The following is a 24,335-nucleotide window of genomic DNA, read 5'->3' on the forward strand; positions in this document are numbered from 1 at the left end:
TTATAAGCCACGACGCGACGCTTTCAAGGCGGGTACTTGTTATACAATTTCGACGGTATGTCAATGCTTTCAATGTTCCATTGACCTCAAGCTACGAGTGTCGAGGTATCGGAATTCACGTGAAGGTAGTCAGAAAATAATACACAAAATATAAAACCTTTTTTTTTAAATTATTTATTTATTAATTGAAAACGAACGCTGCGTAATTCAAATCTTAGGTTGGTAAGCTTTCGTGTCGAATCCGTTTTCGGCGACCTTCTCGTCGATCCACGCGCGGATCTTGCTGACGTCCACGTACACGCCCGGGGTGCCCTGCTCCCCGCAGCCGATGCCCCAGGACACGATCCCGGACTGCCAGTACCGGTTCGTTTGGTTCTAATCGAGACAAAAAAAGATACAAAACAAAATAAAATGGCGTCTGCAACTTGGTGCGTGAGTGTAAGAAGTGAAGCTTCTTTTGCGGTGAGTAGTATTGTGGTTTTCTGGATTTATAATAAAATTTTATTAGCTTCAGACGTACGTATGTTAGTATGTAACGGAATCTTTGAACATGATTTTGACCCCCTTCAAAACGTCGGATTAACTCAAAATTTGGTTTACTTATTAAGGACCGATGACAATTCAATATTTAAAAAAAAAATAAAAAAATTGAAATTCAATTAAAAAATGGAAAATAAATAATAGTTTAAAAAAACAAAAAAAATACGCTTTTATAGAAAATCCAGCTAAAAATAGAACTAAAATTTTAATAAATTTGAATTAAAAATAGTGTAAGAAAAAATGATTTTATTGTAAGAAAAGCGTGGAGTGCTTGGTATCAGTATGTAGTTATAAATATTTTATAAACAGATATGAGTACAAGGGTTATTTTGATAATATCCTGAAAAGCACTCCACGCTTTTTTTACAATAAAATCATTTTTTCTTACACTATTTTTAATTCAAATTTATTAAAGTTTTAGTTCTATTTTTAGCTGGATTTTCTATAAAGGGCGTATTTTTTTTGTTTATTTAAACTATAATTTTTTTTGTTATTATCGTCCTGCCAGAGGAATCCCCGGTCTTACGGCTTACCTGCCCTCACCCTACGTTTTGGTTCGAATGAGTAATACGCTTACCGGTATGGGGCACACGAGCGGCGACCCCCCGTCCCCGGTGCAGGGGTCGCGGCCGCGCTGCCCCCCCGCGCACATGAACGACTCGTGGAGCTGGAACAGCCTCCCGAGCCGCGTCTTGCGGAGCTCGCGCTGGCAAACCTGGTTCTCGACAACCGGCACCTCGATCTGGAAGCCCAGTGGCGGATTAAGGATCCAGAGCGCCCTAGGCAATCACTTTATTGGCGCCCCTGTACCGGCCATAAATGGTCATCATCTACACATATAAATAAAATTAGAGTGTCTGTTTGTAATATTGAAATAACTGCTTTTTACTACATCCATATGAATATATATACGCTACATACACCAAAACAACATTTTTTACAATTTTTGTCTGTCTGGTTGTCTGTCTGTCTGTTTGTTCCGGATAATCTCTGAAACGGCTGGAACGATTTTGATGAGACTTTCACTAATAGGTAGCTGATGATATAAGGAATAACGTAGGCTACTTTTTTTTAGACTAGTTTTGCCCCACGGAGTCACCCACAGTTATTGTCGTAGCGCGCGCAACATGACGGGACTCGCCTATCAATTATAAAATGTAATGTTTCCGAAGCGAAGCGAAGCGAGGGCGGGTCGCTAGTAATACTATAAATTTTAACTAGTTGTTTATGCAATTACGATGACGTGGTATCATCAAACCCTAGACTTTAGTAGACCAGGACCCTTGTACTTACGCTAATGCGCGAATGAAAATGTCGTTATAACTGTGAAGAAATCAAGAGGGATGACAGAACGAAAATCGAAATTCATGATTCTTCTCTGCTCTGGGAAATAAGCCAAATAGGAATAATCTATTATAGATTTAGATTATAGATCAGCATTTAGTTCTTAATCGTCGATATGTTAATTCTTAATTTATTTAAAAATTCTCTGCTCGCGCGCCCCTTGTAACTACACGCCCCTAGGCACGTGCCTAGTTTGCCTTACGGATAATCCGCCTCTGTGGAAGCCCATATTCATTATGCAAGCTTTTTTACTGGTGGTAGGACCTCTTGTGAGTCTGCACGGGTAGCTACCACCACCCTGCCTATTTCTGCCGTGAAGCACTAATGCGTTTCGGTTTGATTTTTTATTATTTTTCCTACCTAAGTTGAGAGCCCTGAGAGGCTATTTCAGCGTAACCTTAACTAATAGGTGAGTTCACGGGGCTCAAACCTGACGACGTTGCTAACACGAACCCTAGCAAGAGCCGTGGTTCGCAGAATCTACCACCGGATCGGAAACGCGACCCACTGAGAAGATCCGGCGAGAAACTCAGTGGGCTGTGTCTGTGGGTTTCGGTTTGAAGGGCGGGGCAGCCGTTGTAACTATACTGAAACCTTAGAACTTATATCTCAATGTGGGTGGCGCATTTACGTTGTAGATGTCTATGGGCTCCAGTAACCACTTAACACCAGGTGGGCTGTGAGCTCGTCCACCTATCTAAGCAATAAATAAAAAACTCCACTACAGACTACTTTCTACTCGAAGCGAAAGGGCCGAATTGCCATAATTAAAGTCCAAATTAAATGTTCTATGAATTAGATTGAGTTTTCATTTTCATATCGTTGAAAAGTTCTTATTTAGACCGACCCGTCAGCGCGTATCAATACTTAAGTAGTAGGAGTGGGTAATATCGGTTTTGCCGCGTATCGAATCGTATCTATATATCGAGGATTAATATCGGATATTGAATCTATATATTTTCTGAATCTATATATTGATGGATGCTAGTAGATTTTCTCGATTCATGATATTTGAGATTTGAAACGATACGCTGATATAATATCGTAGTAGATATAGATTTAAGTCAACGTTATACGGTTGGTTTTCTGATATCAATTTATAATATGATCTTAAAGTAATAAAAAGAACATGAAAATAAAAATATCAAAAAAACTTTCCTTCATGCTTTTACCAGGCTTAGGACTGGCTACATTATTTTCAGTTTTTAGTATTTTGTGTCTTAATTTAAAATTACAAAATATACCAAAAGAGTGTAGATTTCAAAAGTTTAATACAAACACAAGAAATAAACTCAATTATTTGGATTCAACTAAAAATAGAAAAATGTGTACTTTAAAAATCAAACACAAAAAACTTTTAAGTATTTATAAACACTTGTCCAAAAATTTTAGTTCAAGGTCAAAGCGCGTGAAATTAAATTCAACGATGCAAATAGGCTATACTGCATTCAAGTTAGGGTCGAAAGTTGAAACTTCTTTCCTTAATTGTATCCTGCTGATACGCTAAGAATAATCTACAGACATATGGACTTAAATATAAGGTTTACAATTGTATGGATAATGCCTGTTTCTGTTTCATTCATCACATGATATCTCTATCGTGCGCTCACTCACTCTGGCCGATTCGATACGAACCAAACGAATATTGCTGATATTAACGAATCGGTACGATATGCCGATGCGCATTACATCGAGCAATATCGTGTATCGGCTGATATCGAAATATAGATTTCGATTCACGAATCGGTACGATATGCCGATGCGCATTACATCGAGCAATATCGTGTATCGGCTGATATCGAAATATAGATTTCGATTCACGAATCGGTACGATATGGCGATGCGCATCACATCGAGCAATATCGTGTATCGGCTGATATCGATATATAGATTTCGTGCGGGGCGATATCGGATTCAACGATATTACTGCGATATATAGATATTGAATCTATATACGATTTATATCACCCACTCCTATTAAGTAGCCACCTGTTTCAACTTGATATCTCAAGCTGTATCCCAGGAAACGATCTTAAGTGTCGATCAGGCATACAACAAAATGTTCTTATTTTAGCTATGTTCTGTTTTTGCGAACCGGAGCCCCAATAGCGTATACTGGTGAAGGAGCTCACGGGAGCACCTCCAACGATGATTAAGCTTGGATAGGAGGATAGCTTCACGACAGACATAGGCAAAGTGGTGGTACCTTAATATACCAATAAAGGTCATTTTCCTGGCGAATTATCAACTGCCTTACGACAACCACAGGAGAGAGGGGCATGTTATAACACACCGCTACTCTATACCTACTATTAGTGTTAATTGTAGTTTAGTAAAGAAGAAGCTTTAGTTTTTGGCTCCGGCACGGTTTGTGCATTAGCCAGTGTCAAGTAATAAGATTTCTATAATTCGTCGTTTTAATTATTTACAGTTTATGAATAATAATAAAACGAAGGAAACTTAATCAATTATCATGAAATTAAATGAGATGAGGTGATATGGGACGAAATATATTATAATCTCAGTAAAATGGCCAGCCATTTACTGAGACTTTTTCAGTGGATTTTTTGGGAGGATACCGTGAAGTTACTTTCAGCGCCTCTGTTTGATTTTCTCAGAATTGTGCACTTTCACAGATACTAAACAGTTAATAAACCACCGTTATTACACATTTAAACCTGAAGAAACACTAAATAGACAAAATAAAACATCACAAACAACTTTATTCCTCACGTTCCCGCCAAAAAGTTAAAATGAAATTATTTTTTTTAAGGTAATTTATGACCTGGTTACTAAGACCTTTACGTCATGTCTTATTTTAATTTATATTCTTATTTTTATGAAAAATAATAATATGGAGTGAAATGAAATTAAATGGATGAAGTTGATTAATTTGAGACATTAATCAACTAGGATGAAATTAAATGAAATGAGATGATATGGGATGAAATATAATCTTAGTAAAATGGTGGTCATTTACTAAGATTTTTTCAGTGGACTTTTTAAGAGTTCCCGAGAAGTTACGTTTAGCGACTTTGTTTCATTTTCCCACATTCGTGCACTCTCACATATACTAAACAGTTAATAAACCACCGTTATTACACATTTAAAAGTGAAGAAACACTAAATAGACTAAATAAAACATCACACACAACTTCACTCTTGGCGTTCCCGCCAAAATGTTAAGATTCGTAGACCATAGATCCTTCTGTACACGGAGACCATTCTGAGAGAATTAGGGGACCGACCTTTTTCATGATGCCCCGGTGTCTCCCTTCCTTCCCGAACTTGTCCTTGCCCCAGCCGGTGGCGAGGCACTTGGTCTTGGCAGCGGGAGAGTCCATGGGCGGCGGCAAGCAGGCGACGCCCACGTTGGGAGTCAGATCAACGGGCGACTCAAGGAAAAGTAGAGCGGCGTCGTATAAAAATTTCCCTAAAACGATTATTAGTGGCTATAGTAAGCTTTTTTTTGTTTGTTTTTTTGCTTGCTGGTGTAAAGTGGTTACTGGAGCCCATAGACATCTACAACGTAAATGCGCCACCCACCTTGAGATATAAGTTCTAAGATCTCAGTATAGTTACAACGGCTACTCCAGTTTTCAAACCGAAACGCATTACTGCTTCACGGCAGAAATAGGCGGGGCGGTGGTACCTACCCGCGCGGACAAGAGGTTCTGCCACGAGTAAAAGAGGTCCTACAACCTGTAACTGGCCAATTGGTTTTTGTTGATAAATTAGATACTTCGATCTAAGATTAGATAGGTGATGATATTGTCATCGGTCCTTGACGCCTGTGCAAAAGTTCAAGTCAATACAATAAAACCTCGCGTCTTGAAGTCGGTCAAAATGTCGTTCAAAGATTCCGTTACATATCATAATTTATAGTAATATTACATAATAGGTACAGGACGGGTAGAAGAAACAGAATTAAATGACTAATATTAGTTTATTTATGCTTATGGTTGGAACATGGGCAGAGGTTTCCGTGTCGGTAGGTACCACTAATTTATTTCCATCGACCTTTGAGACTTCGATGGCTCAAGGTGTCGTAGGGCTCTAGACCTGCAGTAGTAGGTTAAGTTATGGAGGAATTGTTCGAGATGCTACCATCATCTAGTTTTTACCATCGCACCGCCCGCCAGCGGAGTAGAGTTCATCCATACTACCTGGAGCCACTGCGGTCTTCTACAGTGCGTTTCCAGAGATATTTTTTGCCACGTACCATCCGGCTATGGAATGAGCTCCCCTCCACGGTGTTTCCCGAGCGCTATGACATGTCCTTCTTCAAACGAGGCTTGTGGAGAGTACTTAACGGTAGGCATTATTACGATGTCATAATTTTTTGTCGCCTAAATCGATTTAAGCTTTGTTTTTCTGTAGCCATATGATATGTGATTTTTGGTAGTACGAGTATACACGCTTTTATTAGTTTGGTATTTATGTATATTATATATATATATAGGACACAACCTTCTTCAAACGAGGTTGGTAAAGAGTATTAAACGGTAGGCAGCGGCTTGGCTATACCCATGGCCTTGCTGAAGTCCATGGGCAACGGTAACGGTCACCATCAGGTAGGCCGTATGGTCGTCTGCCTAATAAGACAAAATTAAGTAAAAAAGTCATACAACGCACTTCTGTTAAACTGTTCGTGTATGATGAAGCTCTTGACGTTTCTGTCCTGGTGGGTGAACACCTCGTCGATGTTCCTCGCGTCCCAGTCCCCGACCCTGGCGGTGAGGGGCACGGACTCGTTCAACATGTGGCCCGCGGTCAGCACCACGCTCGGGTGGATGAGCGATCCCCCGCCGATGTATACGTACAACTTCTGACTTTCGGGGTCGTCAGGGAATCGGAGCTCAGTTCTAAAAACACATTTGCTTGTTTCAAGGGAGACCAACACGTCAGATCAACCGTAGTCCTTACAAACAAAAACAAGTTAAATCATCAGAGAAACTAAATAAATAATAGTTTAAAAAAAACAAAAAAAGCACGCTTTATATACAATTCGCTTTATATTATTTATTTTTCATGTTTTTAGTTAAATTTTCTATAAAAGCGTATTTTTAAAACTATTAAGTACTTTAACATCAATTCCTGCCTTATCGACTATAGACAAAAATTATATAAATTGGCAAAAATCTTATTTTGCAAATTGAATAATGAAATAATCTTATTAAATTATAGTGTATTGTCATCGTTCCTCGATAAATCTACAAAGTTTGAATGGAATCTGGCCGCTTATAGTGAGTCAAAATAGCGTCTAAAGGAGGCAGAGTGCCACCATTGTGATTGCGACTTGGACACGGCAGAGCATACGCTCGTCGCCTGCCCCGCATGGGAGGGGTGGCGCCGTGTCCTCGTCGCAAAAATAGGAAACGACTTGTCGTTGCCGAGTGTTGTGGCATCGATGCTCGGCGACGACGAGTCGTGGAAGGCGATGCTCGACTTCTGCGAGTGCACCATCTCGCAGAAGGAGGCGGCGGGGCGCGTTAGAGACGCGCAAGCCCGCCGCCGTCGAGCGGGGGCCAGGGAGGCGGATTTCGCCCAAGCCCTGGCCCTCTAAGTGTTTCGGGTCCCCCTCATATGTCGGTCTGGGGACCGGCGAGGGGGACCTAAGAAGACGTCGTGCAAGCTGCTCTGCACGCGTTTTACGCAAGAGCATCCGGGTGATGGAAGGCCGGCTATCCTCGACCCACGCTGGTTCTGACCCAGCGGGGTATTCCGTAGGATAGCTCACTCTAACCGGCGCCATCTAGGCGGGCTCCGGATAGCCTGCCGACCGAGAGGGCTGGTGGTCGTGGCGCCGACGACCGCCAGTCCGGCGTCCCGAGGGGGAGGGTGATGGGAGAGATGTGCTCCGCACTAAACACTTCACTTTCCCCCCTTTGCCTTTTCATGAGTTCTGTCTCATGTGAGGTTTGGACGTTGGTTGTTGAGCGACAGGAGGTTTTAGTCGGTTCGACTCCGACATGCTCCGCCCGCCGTCCCCAGTGGAGGGCGGAAGTCCGGCGATTTCCTCCTGACCAAAAAAAAAAAAAAAAAAAAAACAAAAAAAAGGAGTCAGTTACAAACAACTGTCAGATAAAAGCAAAACAAGAAATAATGTGTTTAAGTAGGCAACTGACTTGGTGGTGCAGTAGTTAGCGAAGCTGACTGTTGCGCCCAGGGTCGCGGGTTCGATTCCCACATCGGACAAACTTGTGATGTCAAATTCGTTTGCTTTTTGTTTGGGTGTTTATTATCTCTACATAAGGGGTGGAGCAGACCGCGGGCCCAAGGATTTTGGGACCCACCCATTAAACGACTCCCCTGCACTCTTACACCCGACGTCCGATCCCCTCCGAGGTCAGAACCCGGATGAGGTAGGGGGGCTACCGCGGTCAACACTGCAACTAGACGGCGCGGCTCACCCCAAGGACGCCCAGCCGACGGACTCACAGCCCACCTGCTGGTGGTTAATGGAGCCCATAGACACCTAGAACGTAAATGCGCTACCTATCTTGAAATATAAGTTCTAAGGTCTCAGTATAGTTACAACGGCTGCCCCGCCCTTCAAACCGAAACGCATTACTACTTCACGGCAGAAATAGGCAGGGCGATGGTATCTACCCGCGCGGACTCACAAGAAGCTCACCACCAGTAATTACGCAAATTATAATTTTGTGGGTTTAATTTTTATTACACGATGTTATTCCTTCACCGTGGAAGTCAATCGAGAACAGTTGGTAAGTATTTCATTAGGAAAATTGGTACCCGCCTGCGGGATTCGTACACCAGTGCATCGCTACATACGAATGCACCGGACACGTCTTATCCTTTAGGCCACGACGACATACCGCGAAATTCATAATGAATTATACAGTTCATAATTTATTTCGCGTACCTACCTTTGCACATTGTGTCAGTTCTGTTGTTATAGAAAAAAAAACACGTGTGGCACTCGGCGACTGCCGCGGTAAAGCAATTACATAGCATTTTTTGTCAACTTATGTAATTATAATCAAACAATAATAATTTAATATTAAAAAAATAATAAAATAAGACTACACTATATTTGTAAACATTAACAAAAGCAAAACATTAACTGTCCCCTTCGCACTCATAAGCTAGACCGCGCGAAAAAGAGATGGGCAGACTTTTCATGATGCGCATGCAGTGCGACGTCACGCCGCGCGCTTATTCACAAACACTACACAAGCGCAACGTGTGAATGTGTTGAACGCAAGCTACATGGTAGGCGGAGTGTTACGTTTAATTTTCGTTACGGAATTTCTTGATTCGGTCACCGCGCTCAAAGCCCGGGATAAAAGCTATGCAATTAAATAGCTTAATAAAATAAAATAAAATTAATTTATTAAATTTGTGTTCCTAGTTTTTGAATTGTAACAACCTTGGTTATGTTGTATAATATTCGTATATAATAATATACTTATATTTTTGTTGTGCATAACACGTTATATGGGATCAACCAAGCTCGTTATGTGAGTATAGAGCCTATAAAGCGTTTCCTATAACGCGGTCCAATCTACCGTGTTATAAAGGGGATTACTGTTTGACAATTCTACTCCAAAAAAAATCGCTTACCGCAAAATGACAACCATCCAGGGTATTTCACCGAACTTGCTGAAGCCTTCCTCGCTTTGGTACGCTGTCTCCAGAGCGATTCCGTCAGGGTTCCGCCAGCCGCAGCCCTGCCCTGGAGGCTCTTGTTGCTGCCACCAATAAATGTTACAGATGTATCGAGTGTTCTAGAACATTCTAGTTCTATCGGTGCTACATAGTAAAATATAACTTAAAAATTTACGGCCCGCGGTATGCCGATCTCTGCATATCTATAAATTCTAAAGCCATGGATTGACAGCATCTGCATTACGAATTCTTTTGTTCACGACATTACAATAAAGCGTGCAATCATTGAAGCCATTCATTTTGAAGCCGCTCATAATACAAAAAAGGTCTAGTCAACACGTATTTGAATAACTATTTACGATTGGTCATCATTCTAATTGTTTCATAGTGCCCGATTTCTATTATTATCGGGTTCCAATGGTCCTGTTTAACGTGACTTTGATATTTGTTGGAATATACTGTATATGACGAATACTCCGGGGACTATACTGTTTTTATTTTATTACAGGATAATTTCGCAAAATTTCTGAGCGTCATTTCTGATATAAAAAATTGACATTAATTTAGCACTGTTTTTGAGAACTTCGTTTCTAATTACTTTTTTTAAACTAAGTCTTAATTTTTTTAACAGATTAATTTACCGCTTTTTTTGTGTGTCATTCTGTTTTTTTTTTTAAGGGAATTTATGACCTGGCAACGTTTTAGGTTTCATACTTCAGTGTTGTATAATCTATGGTTTTAGGCCCATACTTGAGAGTGTCATTTATGTTTTTATTTTATTACAGATTAATTTAGCACCAATTTTGAGAAAGTAATTTATGTTTTTATTTTATTACTGATTAATTTAGCGCCATTTTGAGAATGTCATTTATGTTTTTATTTTATTCAATTTTAATACAGATTCTATTTATTTAGTGTCATTTTTAAGAATGTCACTTTTTTTTTTAAGGGATTTTATGACCTAGTAACTAAGACCTTTAAGTCATGTCTTATTTTAATTTATATTCATATTTTTATGAAAAATGATATTATGGAGTGAAATGAAATGAAGATGATTAATTTGAGACATTAATCAACTGGAATGAAATTAAATCAGATGATATGGGATGAAATATAATCTCAGTAAAATAGTGGTCATTTACTAATATTTTTTCAGTGGACTTTTTGGAGGATCTCGAGAAGTTACGTCCAGCGGCTTTGTTTCGTTTTCCAACATTTGTGCACTTTCACAGATATTAAACAGTTAATAAACCACCGCTATTACACATTTAAACCTGAAGAAACACTAAATAGACAAAATAAAACAAAACACACAACTTCACTCCTCGCGTTCCCGCCAAAAAGTCCGAATGTCACACGTTTTCATTTTATTACAGATTAATTTAACGCCATTTTTGAGAATGTCATTTATGTTTTTATTTTATTACAGATTAACTTAGCGCCATTTTTGAGAATGTCATATCTGATTTTTTTTAAATAACAGATTAATTTAGCGCCATTTTTGAGGGTGCCAATTCTGATTATTTTTAAATAACAGATTAATTTAGCGCCATTTTTGAGGGTGTCAATTCTGATTATTTTTTCCGAAAAATTTCCAACTTTCTAGTCAAACGAGCTCACGGACTGTAGCTACATAATAACACTATACTTGAAATTTGGCTTTTAGAAATAATAAGTATTTGCTTATGTAAAAGTTTGAAATTCGTGTCTGTTCAAGACGCATTGAAACCCCAATTCGATTGAAAGCACAGCCCCCTGCGAATCGTAAGAGATCGCTGTGCTTCTTGCTACAAAGTGACAATGTTAGTTCTTACCGCTCCCGGCTCAGGTACTACAGCAGTCCCGTTGGCTTGGTCCGGAAACACGCAGCACACGTCCGTGTAAGTTGCGCAAATTCTGTTGAACGTTAAGGGTATGATGTAACATCCTCGGACTGTGAGGTATCCTGTGGAAATCATCTCAAGACACGAAATCCTAATTGTATAAAGATTGTTTTATCGTTTATCTCTTTGTAGAGCAAAACGGTGTATTTTAACAACACCTTTTTTTTTTCTAACATATTTCTGAACGTTTCCGCATTTATGTTTGAATTTTTAAGCCTGCCAGCATTCGTGAATGATAAGTAGTTTATATTAATACCAGCAATAGCTTAAATCTTTTGCATTATTAAAAAAAACTGATAATTTCATCGTTTTTTGGGCCTTTTTTCCCGCATCATTATGCCTATAAATTTAGTATAGAAGACCAGTGGAAAGATTCAAGCAAGAATGCATAGAAAAAAAGTAGCCTAAGGTGCTGGGTCTGTACTTGTGTGGGTCGGAATTACATCTGAGAATCGCACAGAACTGGTGTTCATAGAAAACGGCTCTTTAAGTAGCGTAAGATATGCGGAAGGAATTCCTAATGAACGCGTTCGGCCATTTATGGTCAATTTGGGTCCTCACCCAAATTGACCATAAATGGCCGAACGTATGAGGTCGGGTATTATCGTGCATAAAAATAGCATCCCCATGCTATTTTTATGCACGATAATACCCGACCTCATACAGGTTTCATTGTGAATGACTACTTACAAGAAACGAACATTACTCGTATAGAGTGGCCAGCACGCAGCCCGGATATCAATCCTATCGAGCATGCATGGGACAAGCTAGGGTGATGCAACTAGGGGTGTAAAACAACGAAACTCTCCCCCAATCACGCTTCGTGAGCTCACAATTGCTCTCACAGAGGAATGGGAGAATATTTACCAAAACCGTATAAGAAACTTGGTGTACAGTATGCTAAGCCGCGTAAACGCAGTAATGGAAGCACGAGGAGGCAATGCAAAGTATTAAAATTCAAGAAAATCATATTGTTGTACAAAAATGTCATATTTTGGTTTTAAGGCGAGATCAGCAGTTTTGTTTTTCTTTCTTGTAATTTTTAATAAATAAAATGTAGTGGATTATAATTTTTATTACTTTCATATAAGGGGTATTATTATATTGTCTATTAAGCACCGTTTAGTTTATTAAGCTTCTTAGTTTCCAAGATTTATAGGTTTCCTATTCCTATCCTATGCCCTAAATCAAAATTGTACTTACCTATTGTCCGTCAACGAGTTAATTCCGAGGTCGAACGTGTTATTTTTCGAGGTGCACAGAAAGAAACTGACGCATACTCCTTTCTGTCCGTAAAATGTTGTACATTCCACTGGCTCTGCAAGTAAAAACACAAAACATTTATTTTTGGATATCATCATCATCATCATCATAGTCGGTTGCTCTTGGCAGAGCAGTCGTGGTCATGTGGAATTCGCTTATTAAGGCCTCGACAGATGCTTTCCATAGTTTGCGAGCTGAGGCTTGGCGTACGCGCTCGTTAAGTGGGGTTTCAGTAAGGTCTTTCACCTGACCAGTTCAGCGCAATTATTTTTGTATACACACTGTCGTATAATATTAGTACATACGAAAAATCTATTAGAATATGTTGCAGTAGACACGACTAAAATTATTTTTGCGGATTAACCTCGCATTTTTTTTTCAATGTAGTTGTTATTGTATAAAGTAGATATTTCCGGTAAATGTGCACATTTGCCGCAATATCTACTTTTGCCGTAACACATACACCAAAATAACATTTTTGACAATTTTTGTCTGTCTGTCTGTTTGTTTCGGCTAATCTCTAGAACGGCTGGGACGATTTGGACGAGACTTTCACTGATAGGTAGCTGATGATATAAGGAGTAACTTAGGCTACTCTTTTTAGATTAGCTTCGCCCCGTGGCGTCACCCGCGGTACGACAATAACCGTGAGTAACATCGCGAGACTCAGCTATCTATATCTATATCTGTCTTTTATCTATATATATATATATAAAAATGAATTGCTGTTCGTTAGTCTCGCTAAGACTCGAGAACGGCTGGCCATATTTGGCTAATTTTGGTTTTGAAGTATTTGGGAAAGTCCAGAGAAGGTTTAAAAGGTAAATAAATATGAAAATGCTCGAAATTAAATAAAAATAACAATTTTGTTTCTCCTTTGATGTGTCCCCCATCGGACGGATTCATTTTGTTTATTTTAAGTTTATTTTATACAAAAGTTTAGGTAGGACAGGTTTTTTATATATCGATTGAGGCACTACGAAGTTTTTTTGTATTTTTTTTATTGCTTAGATGGGCGGACGAGCTCACAGCCCACCTGATGTTAAGTGGTTACTGGAGCCCATAGACATCTTTTTTATTTATTTATTGCTTAGATGGGTAGACCAGCTCACAGCCCACCTGGTGTTAAGTGGTTACTGGAGCCCATAGACATCTACGACGTAAATGCGCCACCCACCTTGAGATATCAGTTCTAAGGTCTCAGTATAATTACAACGGCTGCCCCGCCCTTCAAACCGAAACGCATTATTGCTTCATGGCAGAAATAGGCAGGGTGGTGGTACCCACCCGCGCGGACTCACAAGAGGTCCCACCACCAGTCTGCCGGGTCAGCTAGTTCTCGATTAAATACCGACGATATTACCGACCTGTCGATGCCGCAGTCGTGGTGGGAGCGGTAGTGAAGAATACAGAGAGGTCAATCGTTGAAGCGGGCGAGCTGGTTCCTTCCGTTGGCTGCAGGGTTGAGGGCGCGGAATTGAAGATGCTCAGTATAGTATTGTTCAAGGCCTCGCTCGGCTGCTCCTGTGCGGCAGTCGCGGCAATCGCGGCAGCCAGTAGAACGATTACGAAATTCATCTGAAAAACAACTCAGTTTTACACGCGTTTGTTTGATCAAATGATGAGTTTTATCGGTAACCGTACTCGTCGAACTCGACAAACAGGTCGACGTGCAACCTAACCCATACATCAGCCCGCTGAGTTTCTCGCCGGGTCTTCTCAGCGGGTCGCGATTCCGATCCGGTAGTACATTCATTCGCGAAGCATTTGCTCTTGAGTTGTTAGGTCTCCTCCGGAGACGCTCGGGCAGCTGTTAGCAAATCCCACCCCTCCTGACTGAGCCTTTGCTCGCCCACCTGTCCTGGTGAAACTGGAAAGGCCTAAGGGCCACCAGTAATTTTTTAAACATAAAAAAAGAGTTTTAACGGTGACATTTAATGTTTTAGATACGGCATGAGTTGCCTAATACACACCGCAACATGAATCCACCGAGAGACATGTGAGCTATGACATGTCCTTCTTCAAACGAGGCTTGTGGAGAGTATTAAGCGGTAGGCAGCGGCTTGGCTCTGCCCCTGGCATTGCTGAAGTCCATGGGCGACGGTAACCACTCACCATCAGGTGGGCCGTATGCCCGTCAGCCTGCAAAGGCAATAAAAAAAAAGACATCCCCCGGCCTATTAATATTAATTTTTTATTAACTTTAGTATATTCTAACATGTAAATATTTTATGTAAATTTGTATCTTCTAATAATATTTATCTTTAAAGTAGTTAGTCTAAAAAATTTGTTTGCGCTGTTCTCAAAATCACAAATTCGCGTAAGGAAAAACTGATCAAACTTATTTTTATTTAGATATTTTTAAGCTATTGCATAGCTTTTACCGCAGGCTTTGAGCGCGGCGACCGAATCAAGAAATTCCGCAACGAAATTAAAACCTAACACCTGCCACTCCGCCTACCATGTAGCACGCGTTTAACACATTCACACGTTGCGCTTGTGTAGTGTTTGTGAATAAGCGGGCGGCGTCACGTCGCACTGCATGCGCATCATGAAAAGTCTGCCCATCTCTCTCTCGCGCGGTCTAGCTTATGAGTGTGAAGGGGACAGTTAATGTTTATATTAGTTTATAAATATAGCGTGGTCTTATTTTAATATTGTTTTAATATTAAATTATTATTGTCTAATTATAATTGCATAAGTTGATAAAAAATGCAATAGCTTTACTGCAGCAGTCCCCGAGTGCCACACGTTTTTTTTTGTCTAAGCACCTGTCATTTCTGTGTATACCTACTGTGACATTAGCAAAATCAATGCCTAAGGCGTTGGAGCCAAATATTTTTTAATAAAAATAATAATATTTGCATCGTTTAATTAGGAACGGACGAGTTTACGAATCAACAATAATATGCGACGTCCCTATTTATTATATTATATCATTTGTTGTAACAATAATAAAAAAATCATTAATTGCCTCACACAGATAACCCTAAGGTTTTTGCAGGTAAATTATAAAGAAAAGTTAGGCTAAGCTGATGCTGTCTGAAATGATCTGACAGCATCAGCTTAACATAACTGATATGTCTTAGTGCGACGGTGGTCTCTACCTGTGCGAGCTCACAACACGCCCTACCACCAGTAATTACGCAATTTTATTTTATTTTGCGGGTTCGATTTTATTACGCGATATTATTCCTTCACCGCGAAAGTCGCTCGTGTACATGTGTCAAGTAGGTATGTACTTAGAAAAATGTCAACCTGTCTGAAAAAATGCAAAGATATTTTATATTGTTACGCGCTGGGGCTCGGGATAAATCGAAATTTTCACCGAAGTATGTTATTAAGGTGGATTTCAATTATCGCAAAACGCTTCATTCGCTTTGGGTGGAATTGATTACTGATTTTAATTATGCCTTCATGTCGACACATGACATCTACAACTTCCAGAACATTCCCGGTAGTACTACTGTTCGTTTCGATTTCAGTTTTCTCTATTTGACAACAGATGGCGTTGCTCGTAATGGTATAAAACTTCTCGAGCGTTCCTGGTAGTTAGTACGAGTTGTTTCGATATCTGTTTTCGTGCATTACAGATCATTATATAAACTAGTGATCCCCGCAGTAGTCGAAATTCGACTATAGTTAATTGAAATTAAAAGCTTAAACATTATTAAGGTTCTATTGTCAAACACTATTATACTTCTATTATTAATACAGATAAAATTACACTATAGACAAATAATATTAAAGACAAAAAATATTAATCTATTCTCAAATTGACCATAGACTTTAAACAATAAAAGTTTCACAATTGACAATACACAAAGAGTATATTTATATGCATGTGTGCGTGTCAAATACATGGTAGTGTGAGTAATGTTTTCTTTATTGATTTAATGTATTTTTATGCATAATTTTAAACAAATATGTATTAGCATTTTGCACTTCTTCTCTATGTTCTCTATAAGTGTGAGAAATTTCATACTCCTGCGTCCGCGCAATTTTCGTAAATAGGGGTACAAAGTTTTTGCTTCACGTATTAATATATAGATTACGTGTCAGATTTGAAGTAGGCGACTAATGAATTGAAATATTGGATTTATATTGAATTAGAATTAAAACGATAACACGTCTTATCGTGGGTCTCACAGTTCACACTCTCTGAACTGGTGCAAGAAGCACCACGTGTAATCCACAATATAAGATAGCGAATTTTAATTAAAATTCAAATATGATATTGTCTTCTTCTCCTTCGTCGCTTCCTCATTACTGAGGGTTGTTACCACCTTGGTCTAGTTTTTGCACCAGCTTTGATATTGTATAGGCATTATTAAGACTGAATATTTCTTTCAACACCGACTACCTTCCTTACAGCACACGGGGTACTTGTAAAATAACCCTTTTGTCTCCATTAAGGGGCTATTCCAGCTACGCGTGTACGGAAAGATGAGCTTATGGAGCTCCACCGGCGAGGACTTGCTAAAACTAGCCCTAGCAAGAGCAGTGCTTGGCTGAATCTACCACCGGATCGGAATCGCGACCCACTGAGAAGATCCGGCGAGAAACTTACTTAACACGTTGTGGCGGGTAGCCATCATACATCGCAAAATATTTGACAGATGCCTGAATCTCACTTACGACATTTTCAAGATAAACTTGCTTAAATACAAGTTCCGAACAACATTTGGATACTGGACATCGTTCTCGTCGAAGCCGTCGCTTGCGACGAAGGGCTCGACGAGTAAATTAACCCACAGACACAGCCCACTGAGTTTCTCGCCGGATCTTCTCAGTGGGTCGCGTTTTCGATCCGGTGGTAGATTCTGCGAAGCACAGCTCTTGCTAGGGTTCGTGTTAGCAACGTCATCAGGTTTGAGCCCCGTGAGCTCACCTACTAGTTGAGGCGACGCTGATATAGCCTCTCAAGGCTATCAGCTTAGGTAGGGGAAAAAAAACCAACATTCGGACTGTCGGTCTACCGAGCAAATATCACCCGCTCTGTGGAAGATTTCTTTTCGTCGTTTAAACCTCCCACAACGTCACAAGATTAAAGCAAAAACTAACGAAAAATCTGTTATTCATCTCGTCTTTGAATCTCGAGAATGAGAATATATTAATTCAAAGTTTCCCAATAAATTATCTGGGCTCTTACCGCACTAATAATAAGCAACCGATTACTCGAATACAGCCAAGTCTGGCCGACGATACAAAACTACTTGGTGCAATAAAAAAAAACAATAATGAATTCTTAAAAAAAAAACATTCGTCATAAGATGACATAAGCAAAACGAAAAAACTATGCAGCTCTAGACATTTTGGAAAGAACGCGAGGAGCGAAGTTGTGTGAATTGTTTTTTTTGTTAATTTACCACTACTTTAGGTTAAAACCTGTAAGTTTTTTTTTGACCTCTGTGTGTGAGTGCTTAGGTAAGTGTGAGTGAATGAAATAAAGCCACAGGACGTGGCTTATCGGGTTCTACAAAAACGTCAACTGAAAAAGTGTCAGTAAATGACCACCATTTTATTGATACTATCCCTTTTTTTTATTGCCCTTGTAGGCAGACGAGCATACGGCCCACATGATGGTGAGTGGTTACCGTCGCCCATGGACTTCAGCAATGCCAGGGGCAGAGCCAAGCCGCTGCCTACCGCTTAATACTCTCCACAAGCCTCTTTTGAAGAAGGACATGTCATCGCGCTCATGAAACACCGTGGAGGGGAGCTCATTCCATAGCCGAAGGTACGCGGCAAAAAATACCTCTGGAAACGCACTGTCCGATGGCGGGAGGTGCGATGATAAAAAGGAGATCAACAATTCCTCAGAGTATTCCCCATGGAACATACGGTACAAAATACAGAGGGAACCGAAGTCCCTCCGCAGACCCAGAGGTTCCAAACGATGGATTTCATCCAACTAGTTTCAATTCATTTAATTTAAATTTGAAACAGCCCCTAATAAATCAAATTCATATTATTTAGTTTCATATCATTTTTAATGTAACTAATTATTTATTTACATATACCGAGGAGTGAAAGATTATTTTATATTTATATTGATATTTATCTTTGTAATTAACCTCCCGTTTTATTTGATATTAGCATCATTAGATCGATGTTTTTAATTGAATTTCAATTATGTTTAGACCATTCAAATAGCTGAGGAAGTTTTTTTTGTTTAGATATTTGTTCCAAACTTTAAACTTTAATTGGCTCTCCTGTAGAGTTGCCAAAATATCACTTAAAGCAAATAGCTTTTTACCCCTCGATATAATAATTGAAGATGTTTAAACATTCGACACTAACAACAATGGCGGCATCGCCAGAATTACCATACTTCAAAAAATTTAAGAAGCAATAATTCTATAAATCTTTTCGATAAAACGAGTCTTAAATGAACACAACCATAAAACCACGAATATTAACGCAGTTTCAATACAAAATGATGATGTTAGAACCAGGAAACGGTGAACAGGAAAATGTATTACGCAAACTGGTTTTACACAATAACATATTTATTCTTAAGCAATCATTTATTAAAAGACGCTTTTTTTTGACGTGATAGCGTCTTATAAATCGATGAACACCGGCTGCACGCACGATACCAGGTCCTATAGACTGAATGGTAAACAGTCGACGTTGCCCATAGCACGTCATTACGGATCCTCCCGATCCATTGACGGTGATTTTAGGCACCACAAGCACCGGTCACTGTCCTCGTCAAACCCGTCGCTTGCGACGAAGGGCTCGACGAGCGAATTAACCCATAGACCCACTGAGTTTCTCGCCGGACCTTCTCAGTGGGTCGCGTTTCCGATCCGGTGGTAGATTCTGCGAAGCACTGCTCTTGCTAGGGTCAGTGTTAGCAACACTCCGACTTGAGCCCCGTGAGCTCACCTACACACGTTAGGGTGAAGCTGAAATAGCCTCTCAAGGGTATCAGCATAGGTAGAATTATAAAAAAAAGGACGCACGAAATAGTGTCACGTTCCGCCTGAGGCTGAGCGTGCAAGCGAGAGCGCGGAACAAGCGATAGAGAAGTACAATCCGCCCAAGCGTTGGCTTGTGACACATTTTATGTCATGATCTAGTGGTAGATTCAGCAAAGCTCTTCCCTTGCTTGAGCTAGTGTTAGCCAACTCTCTCCCGTAGACTCACCCACTCGTCACCGTGTAGTTGGGATAGCCCTTTAGGCTACCAGAGACAAGTTACGTAATAATATGCGGCGTGACTATCATAATAGTTTTTTTATTTATTGCTTAGATGAGTGGACGAGCTCACAGCCCATCTGGTGTTAAGTGGTTACTGGAGCCCATAGACAACTACAACGCAAATGCCGCCACCCACCTTGAGATATGAGTTCTAAGGTTTCAGTATAATTACAACGGCTGCCCCACCCTTCAAACCGAAACGCATTACTGCTTCACAGCAGAAATAGGCAGGGTAGTGGTACCTACCCGCGCGGACTCACAAGAGGTCCTACCACCAGTAAATTGCATTAAAATACATTGAAACGTTAAATCGTGAATACACAGCCTTCATTTGTTGACCTCTAGTTTTGTATGACTTAGATCGCGGGATTGTAAGATATACATAATTGACATGTTTTCTGACTAGGTTGGGCTTGAGTTCAAGTAGCGCTCAAGCCGTTAAGGAAGTCGGTAAATTAAGCACGTTGAGCATTCGTGATTGCAACACTGTTTTTTTTTTAGCAATAGAAGATTTAGGTTCTGGACTGGAGACCATGTACTGGTAAGTGCATCGTTGGGTGTCCCGCTGCCCGGTGGACCGATGATTTGCGGTGATGTGCTGGAGAAGATTGGATGCGGGAGGTGGAGGATCGCTGATTGTGGCGGACTATGGGAGAGGCCTATATCCAGCGTGGAGAGATACAGGCTGATGATGATGATGATGATGAATGGAATTGTAGTTTGTTGTATTTAAATTTTGCATGCTTACAAATTTGAAATTAATATTCGACTAAAATCAGAGATACCTCAAGATTTCGATCAATTACAATTATATAATACTTCTAATTTTTATTTTATTAAAGTTTTGTTTTCATTATATTTATCTTTTACGTTAATACGCAGATGATAAAAATGTGAGGTCATTATTGAACACGAGCCCTTATGTGGAACCAATGTCGCACAAACGGCTCACAGCATTAATGTCGCAGAGTGAATACTACAAACGAATACACGACTTGCTATCTGTTTGAAAGCTTCCGACATTAACATTTTTCATGTAAAAAATAAGCCCCGCGGTCGCACGATAACTAAAGTCAACAACGAGGAATTAAAGGCGATAGTGGAAGCTGACGATACTCATTCTACCACTGAGCTAGCAGCAACTTTCAACGTTAGCATCAAAACAATATTGATCGATTTGCGTCAAATTGGCAAGGTAAGCAAACTTGTTGGTGCCGCATGAACTGAACGATTCCCAGCGTTTTTTTATTTTTCCTACCTAAGCTGATGGTAACCATATCAGCAATAAGAGACCATAAGAGGCCTAAGAGACCATATCAGCGTAACCTTAACTAGTAGGTGAGCTCGCGGGGCTCAAACCGGACGATGTTGCTAACACGAACCCTAGCAAGAGAAGTGCTTCGCAGAATCTAACTGAAGATACGGCGAGAAACTCAGTGGGCTGTGTCTGTGGGTTAATTTATTCGCCGAGCCCTTCGTCGCGAGCGATCACCGGTGCTTGAGGTACCTAAAAGCACCGTTAGTGGATCGAGAGGATCCGAAATGACGTGTAGTCGCCAGCGCGACGAACCCTTTAAGATACGTCTTGCGTTGCTCAACAGACATAGAAACGAAGGAATTTTGTATCGCATTGTCACTTGCGATGAAAAATGATTATGTTTGACATTTCTAAGCGGTCATCGTGTTGGTTAGACCCTGGTTCAGCGCTTAGACAATGCCCGAAACGAAAATTTCCCGAACTCCTAAAAAATCATGGACTATTTGGTGGTCTAGTGCCGGTTTAATTTATCACAGCTTCTTACCGAATAGCAACAGCATTACTGCGGTTGTGTACTATGAAAAACTAAACACAATGGCGGAGAAGCTCGCGTATGACCATCCACTGTACTCACCAGACCTTGTGACGCCAGACTCCTAATTTTTCCAAGGTTTGAACGACTACTTGACAGGAAAAAATTCAATATCCGATAGGCAATACCAAAAAGCCTTTGAAGAGTTGTTGTTTCCCTACCTGACTTCTTCAAGAAGGGCATATAGAGATCACTATCGCGCTGTCAGAGATAAATCGTTATATACCATCGATGCATATCAATAGCCTCAACTTTTTGTATACCAAACGGCAATTTCATAAGTAAAGACTTAATAAGAGCGGTTATTGTCGTGTACTGTACTCTGGATGCTGTACGGAGATGTTTCGGATAACAGACACGAAATATTCGACACTATAATATATTAAGTACAAATAATGCTAATGCTAGTGCCCGTTTTCTTAATACATATAATTTTCTTAGTCAAACAGCAGCTGTTTGGTAAGACTGGTGTTATAATATGTGTACTTCACAATGCTCTTTTTTCCCTACCTATTCACTGGTAGCTCAAGAGGTTATTTCAGCTACGCTCACGGGCTCAATCTGAGAGAATTTAGTAGTAAGAGCAGTGCTCCGCAGAATCTACCACCGGATCGGAATCGCGAGCGACTGAGAAGATCCGGCGAGAAACTCAGTGGGCTGAATATCGATGCACAACAAATAGATGAGTCAACAAAAGCGAGCGACGGGATCACCTTAGACAAAACACTTGAATTTGCAAATATACAAAAGTAAATTTAAAAAAAAGAAAGGAGATCAACGCCCCGTCCGCGCGTAGCTAGAACATGCCTTTAGCGAATAGGTAGGGAACAAAAATTCAACGAACAATATACTTTGTTAATCGGTAAGAATAAAGATATAAAGTTCCGTTTACACATAATCAAGCACGGATTTCTTAATGGCGTTTAAAAACAACATTTTTTGCAGCTCTATTGTGGCGTGACGTCACTACATATAACCAGTTTAATTCCATAACATCGGAATAAAATCAATAAAAATATTGTGAATTGTGATTTATCAAGGCTTTAGTCACTAACCAAAACTTGTTATTAGTTTATAACTTATAATTAATTCATACAATGAGATAAACAAAACATACCTTCATAACACTTATTCAGTCATAACAACACTGTCAATTAATTTATATTTATGTACACAATTAAAGATTTCTTAGAAATTAATTTTAAATTAAATTCGCTAATATTTCAATAAAAATATTGGTTTCTTTAATAATTTAAGCTATATAGTTGTTCAATTGATTACAAAGTTTTAGCGTCCATCTTGTTACGCTGTTTTTATGAGACTATTCTGGTTTCTTTACAGTTTAATGCTATAAGTGATTCTCGATATAAAGATACGGACATACATGTAATAAATTTTTTTGGGATATTTTTATTACTTTTTACTGGTGGTAGGACGTCTTGTGAGTCCGCACGGCTAGGTACCACCACCCTGCCTATTTCTGTCGTAAAGCAGTAATGCGTTTCGGTGTGACAGGTCGGGCAGCCGTGGTGCTCTAAAAGTGAGACTTAGAATTCAGGTTTCAAGATGGATGGCGGTATTTACGTTGTTGATGTCCATGGGCTCCAGTAACTAACTACTTGTCCACTCATGTTAGCATTTTTTTCTATTTTTGTTACAAAGAGATGATAGGTAGATGACCCCGTGGCTTACTTTAGTTGGATTCTTGCTTATATACATCAACGTTACAAACCTTGGAACACAAGACGGTAGTCTTTATCGCGAATCAGAAAAATTTAGAAGCGATCTAAGCTAATCTTCGATAGCGGTATCTTACCCATACTGAACATATTTAAAACAAAGAAATGTGTGTGTTCTTGGGTTAGAGTACCTACGGAAACAGAGTAACCTCACTCACTGAATGCGAATACAACCTTCTGTCTAGCGAATAAATCTTTTTTTTCCTACCTAAGCTGATAGCCTTGAGAGGCTATTTCAGCGTAACCTTAACTAGTAGGCGAGCTCACGGGGCTCAAACCTGACGACGTTGCTAACACGGACCCTAGCAAGACCCGTGCTTCGCAGAATCTTTTACCGGATCGGAAACGCGACCCACTGAGAAGATCCGGCGAGAAGGTCAGTGGGCTGTATTTGTGGGGTAATTTACTTATCGAGCCCTTCGTCGCAAGTGACGGGTTCGACGAGAACGATGACCGGTGCTTGAGGTACCTAAAAGCACCGTTAGTGGATCGGGAGGATCCGTAATGACGTGTGACAACTTACGTGTAGTAACCAGATTTAGTTTGGTTGAAAATCTGATCACCTCGATGGGCGTATTTGGAATCGAAAATCCTGAACATCACGGCCCAACTGGTGTTAAGTTTGTTACGGGATGCCTCAGACTTCAGGACGCGAAGGCCATCACCCATATCGAGACGTGGGGTCGATGTACCAGTCGTACTTAACTGCTTCACGGCAGACATAGTGATGGTGATACAGTGATGGTACCTTACCTACCTATACCAAGAAAAAGAGTAAAGAAAGACCCAGACTAAGAAAATATTTTAATTCCGTATTGTTTTACTTAAAAGTACGTAGTTCGTAATTAAGAATACCTTCGTGGCTAAAGCTGAAGA

General features: G+C 40.1%; 1 protein-coding gene and 1 long non-coding RNA gene across 2 annotated transcripts; one reads left to right on the plus strand and one right to left on the minus strand.

Moving 5' to 3' along the window:
- Nucleotides 1-158: 158 nt before the first annotated feature.
- LOC101741770 (phenoloxidase-activating factor 2) lies at nt 159-23,191 on the minus strand. The gene is made up of 9 exons (XM_038020008.2): nt 22,838-23,191; nt 14,030-14,240; nt 12,603-12,717; nt 11,331-11,412; nt 9,472-9,599; nt 6,520-6,749; nt 5,133-5,317; nt 1,118-1,282; nt 159-375 (listed from the first exon to the last, which is right to left on the minus strand). Exons 1-9 carry the CDS (start codon nt 22,841-22,843, stop codon nt 208-210), a joined length of 1,290 nt encoding a protein of 429 aa, XP_037875936.1. The 5' UTR covers nt 22,844-23,191; the 3' UTR covers nt 159-207.
- On the plus strand, nt 17,685-20,711 carry LOC110385466 (uncharacterized). The gene is made up of 2 exons (XR_002430723.3): nt 17,685-18,052; nt 20,372-20,711. It is a non-coding gene; the product is annotated as an uncharacterized LOC110385466 (long non-coding RNA).
- Nucleotides 23,192-24,335: the final 1,144 nt, after the last annotated feature.

This window comes from Bombyx mori, chromosome 24 (genome assembly GCF_030269925.1).
Source record: "Bombyx mori chromosome 24, ASM3026992v2".
In the NCBI taxonomy this organism is placed as follows: Eukaryota; Metazoa; Arthropoda; class Insecta; order Lepidoptera; family Bombycidae; genus Bombyx; species Bombyx mori.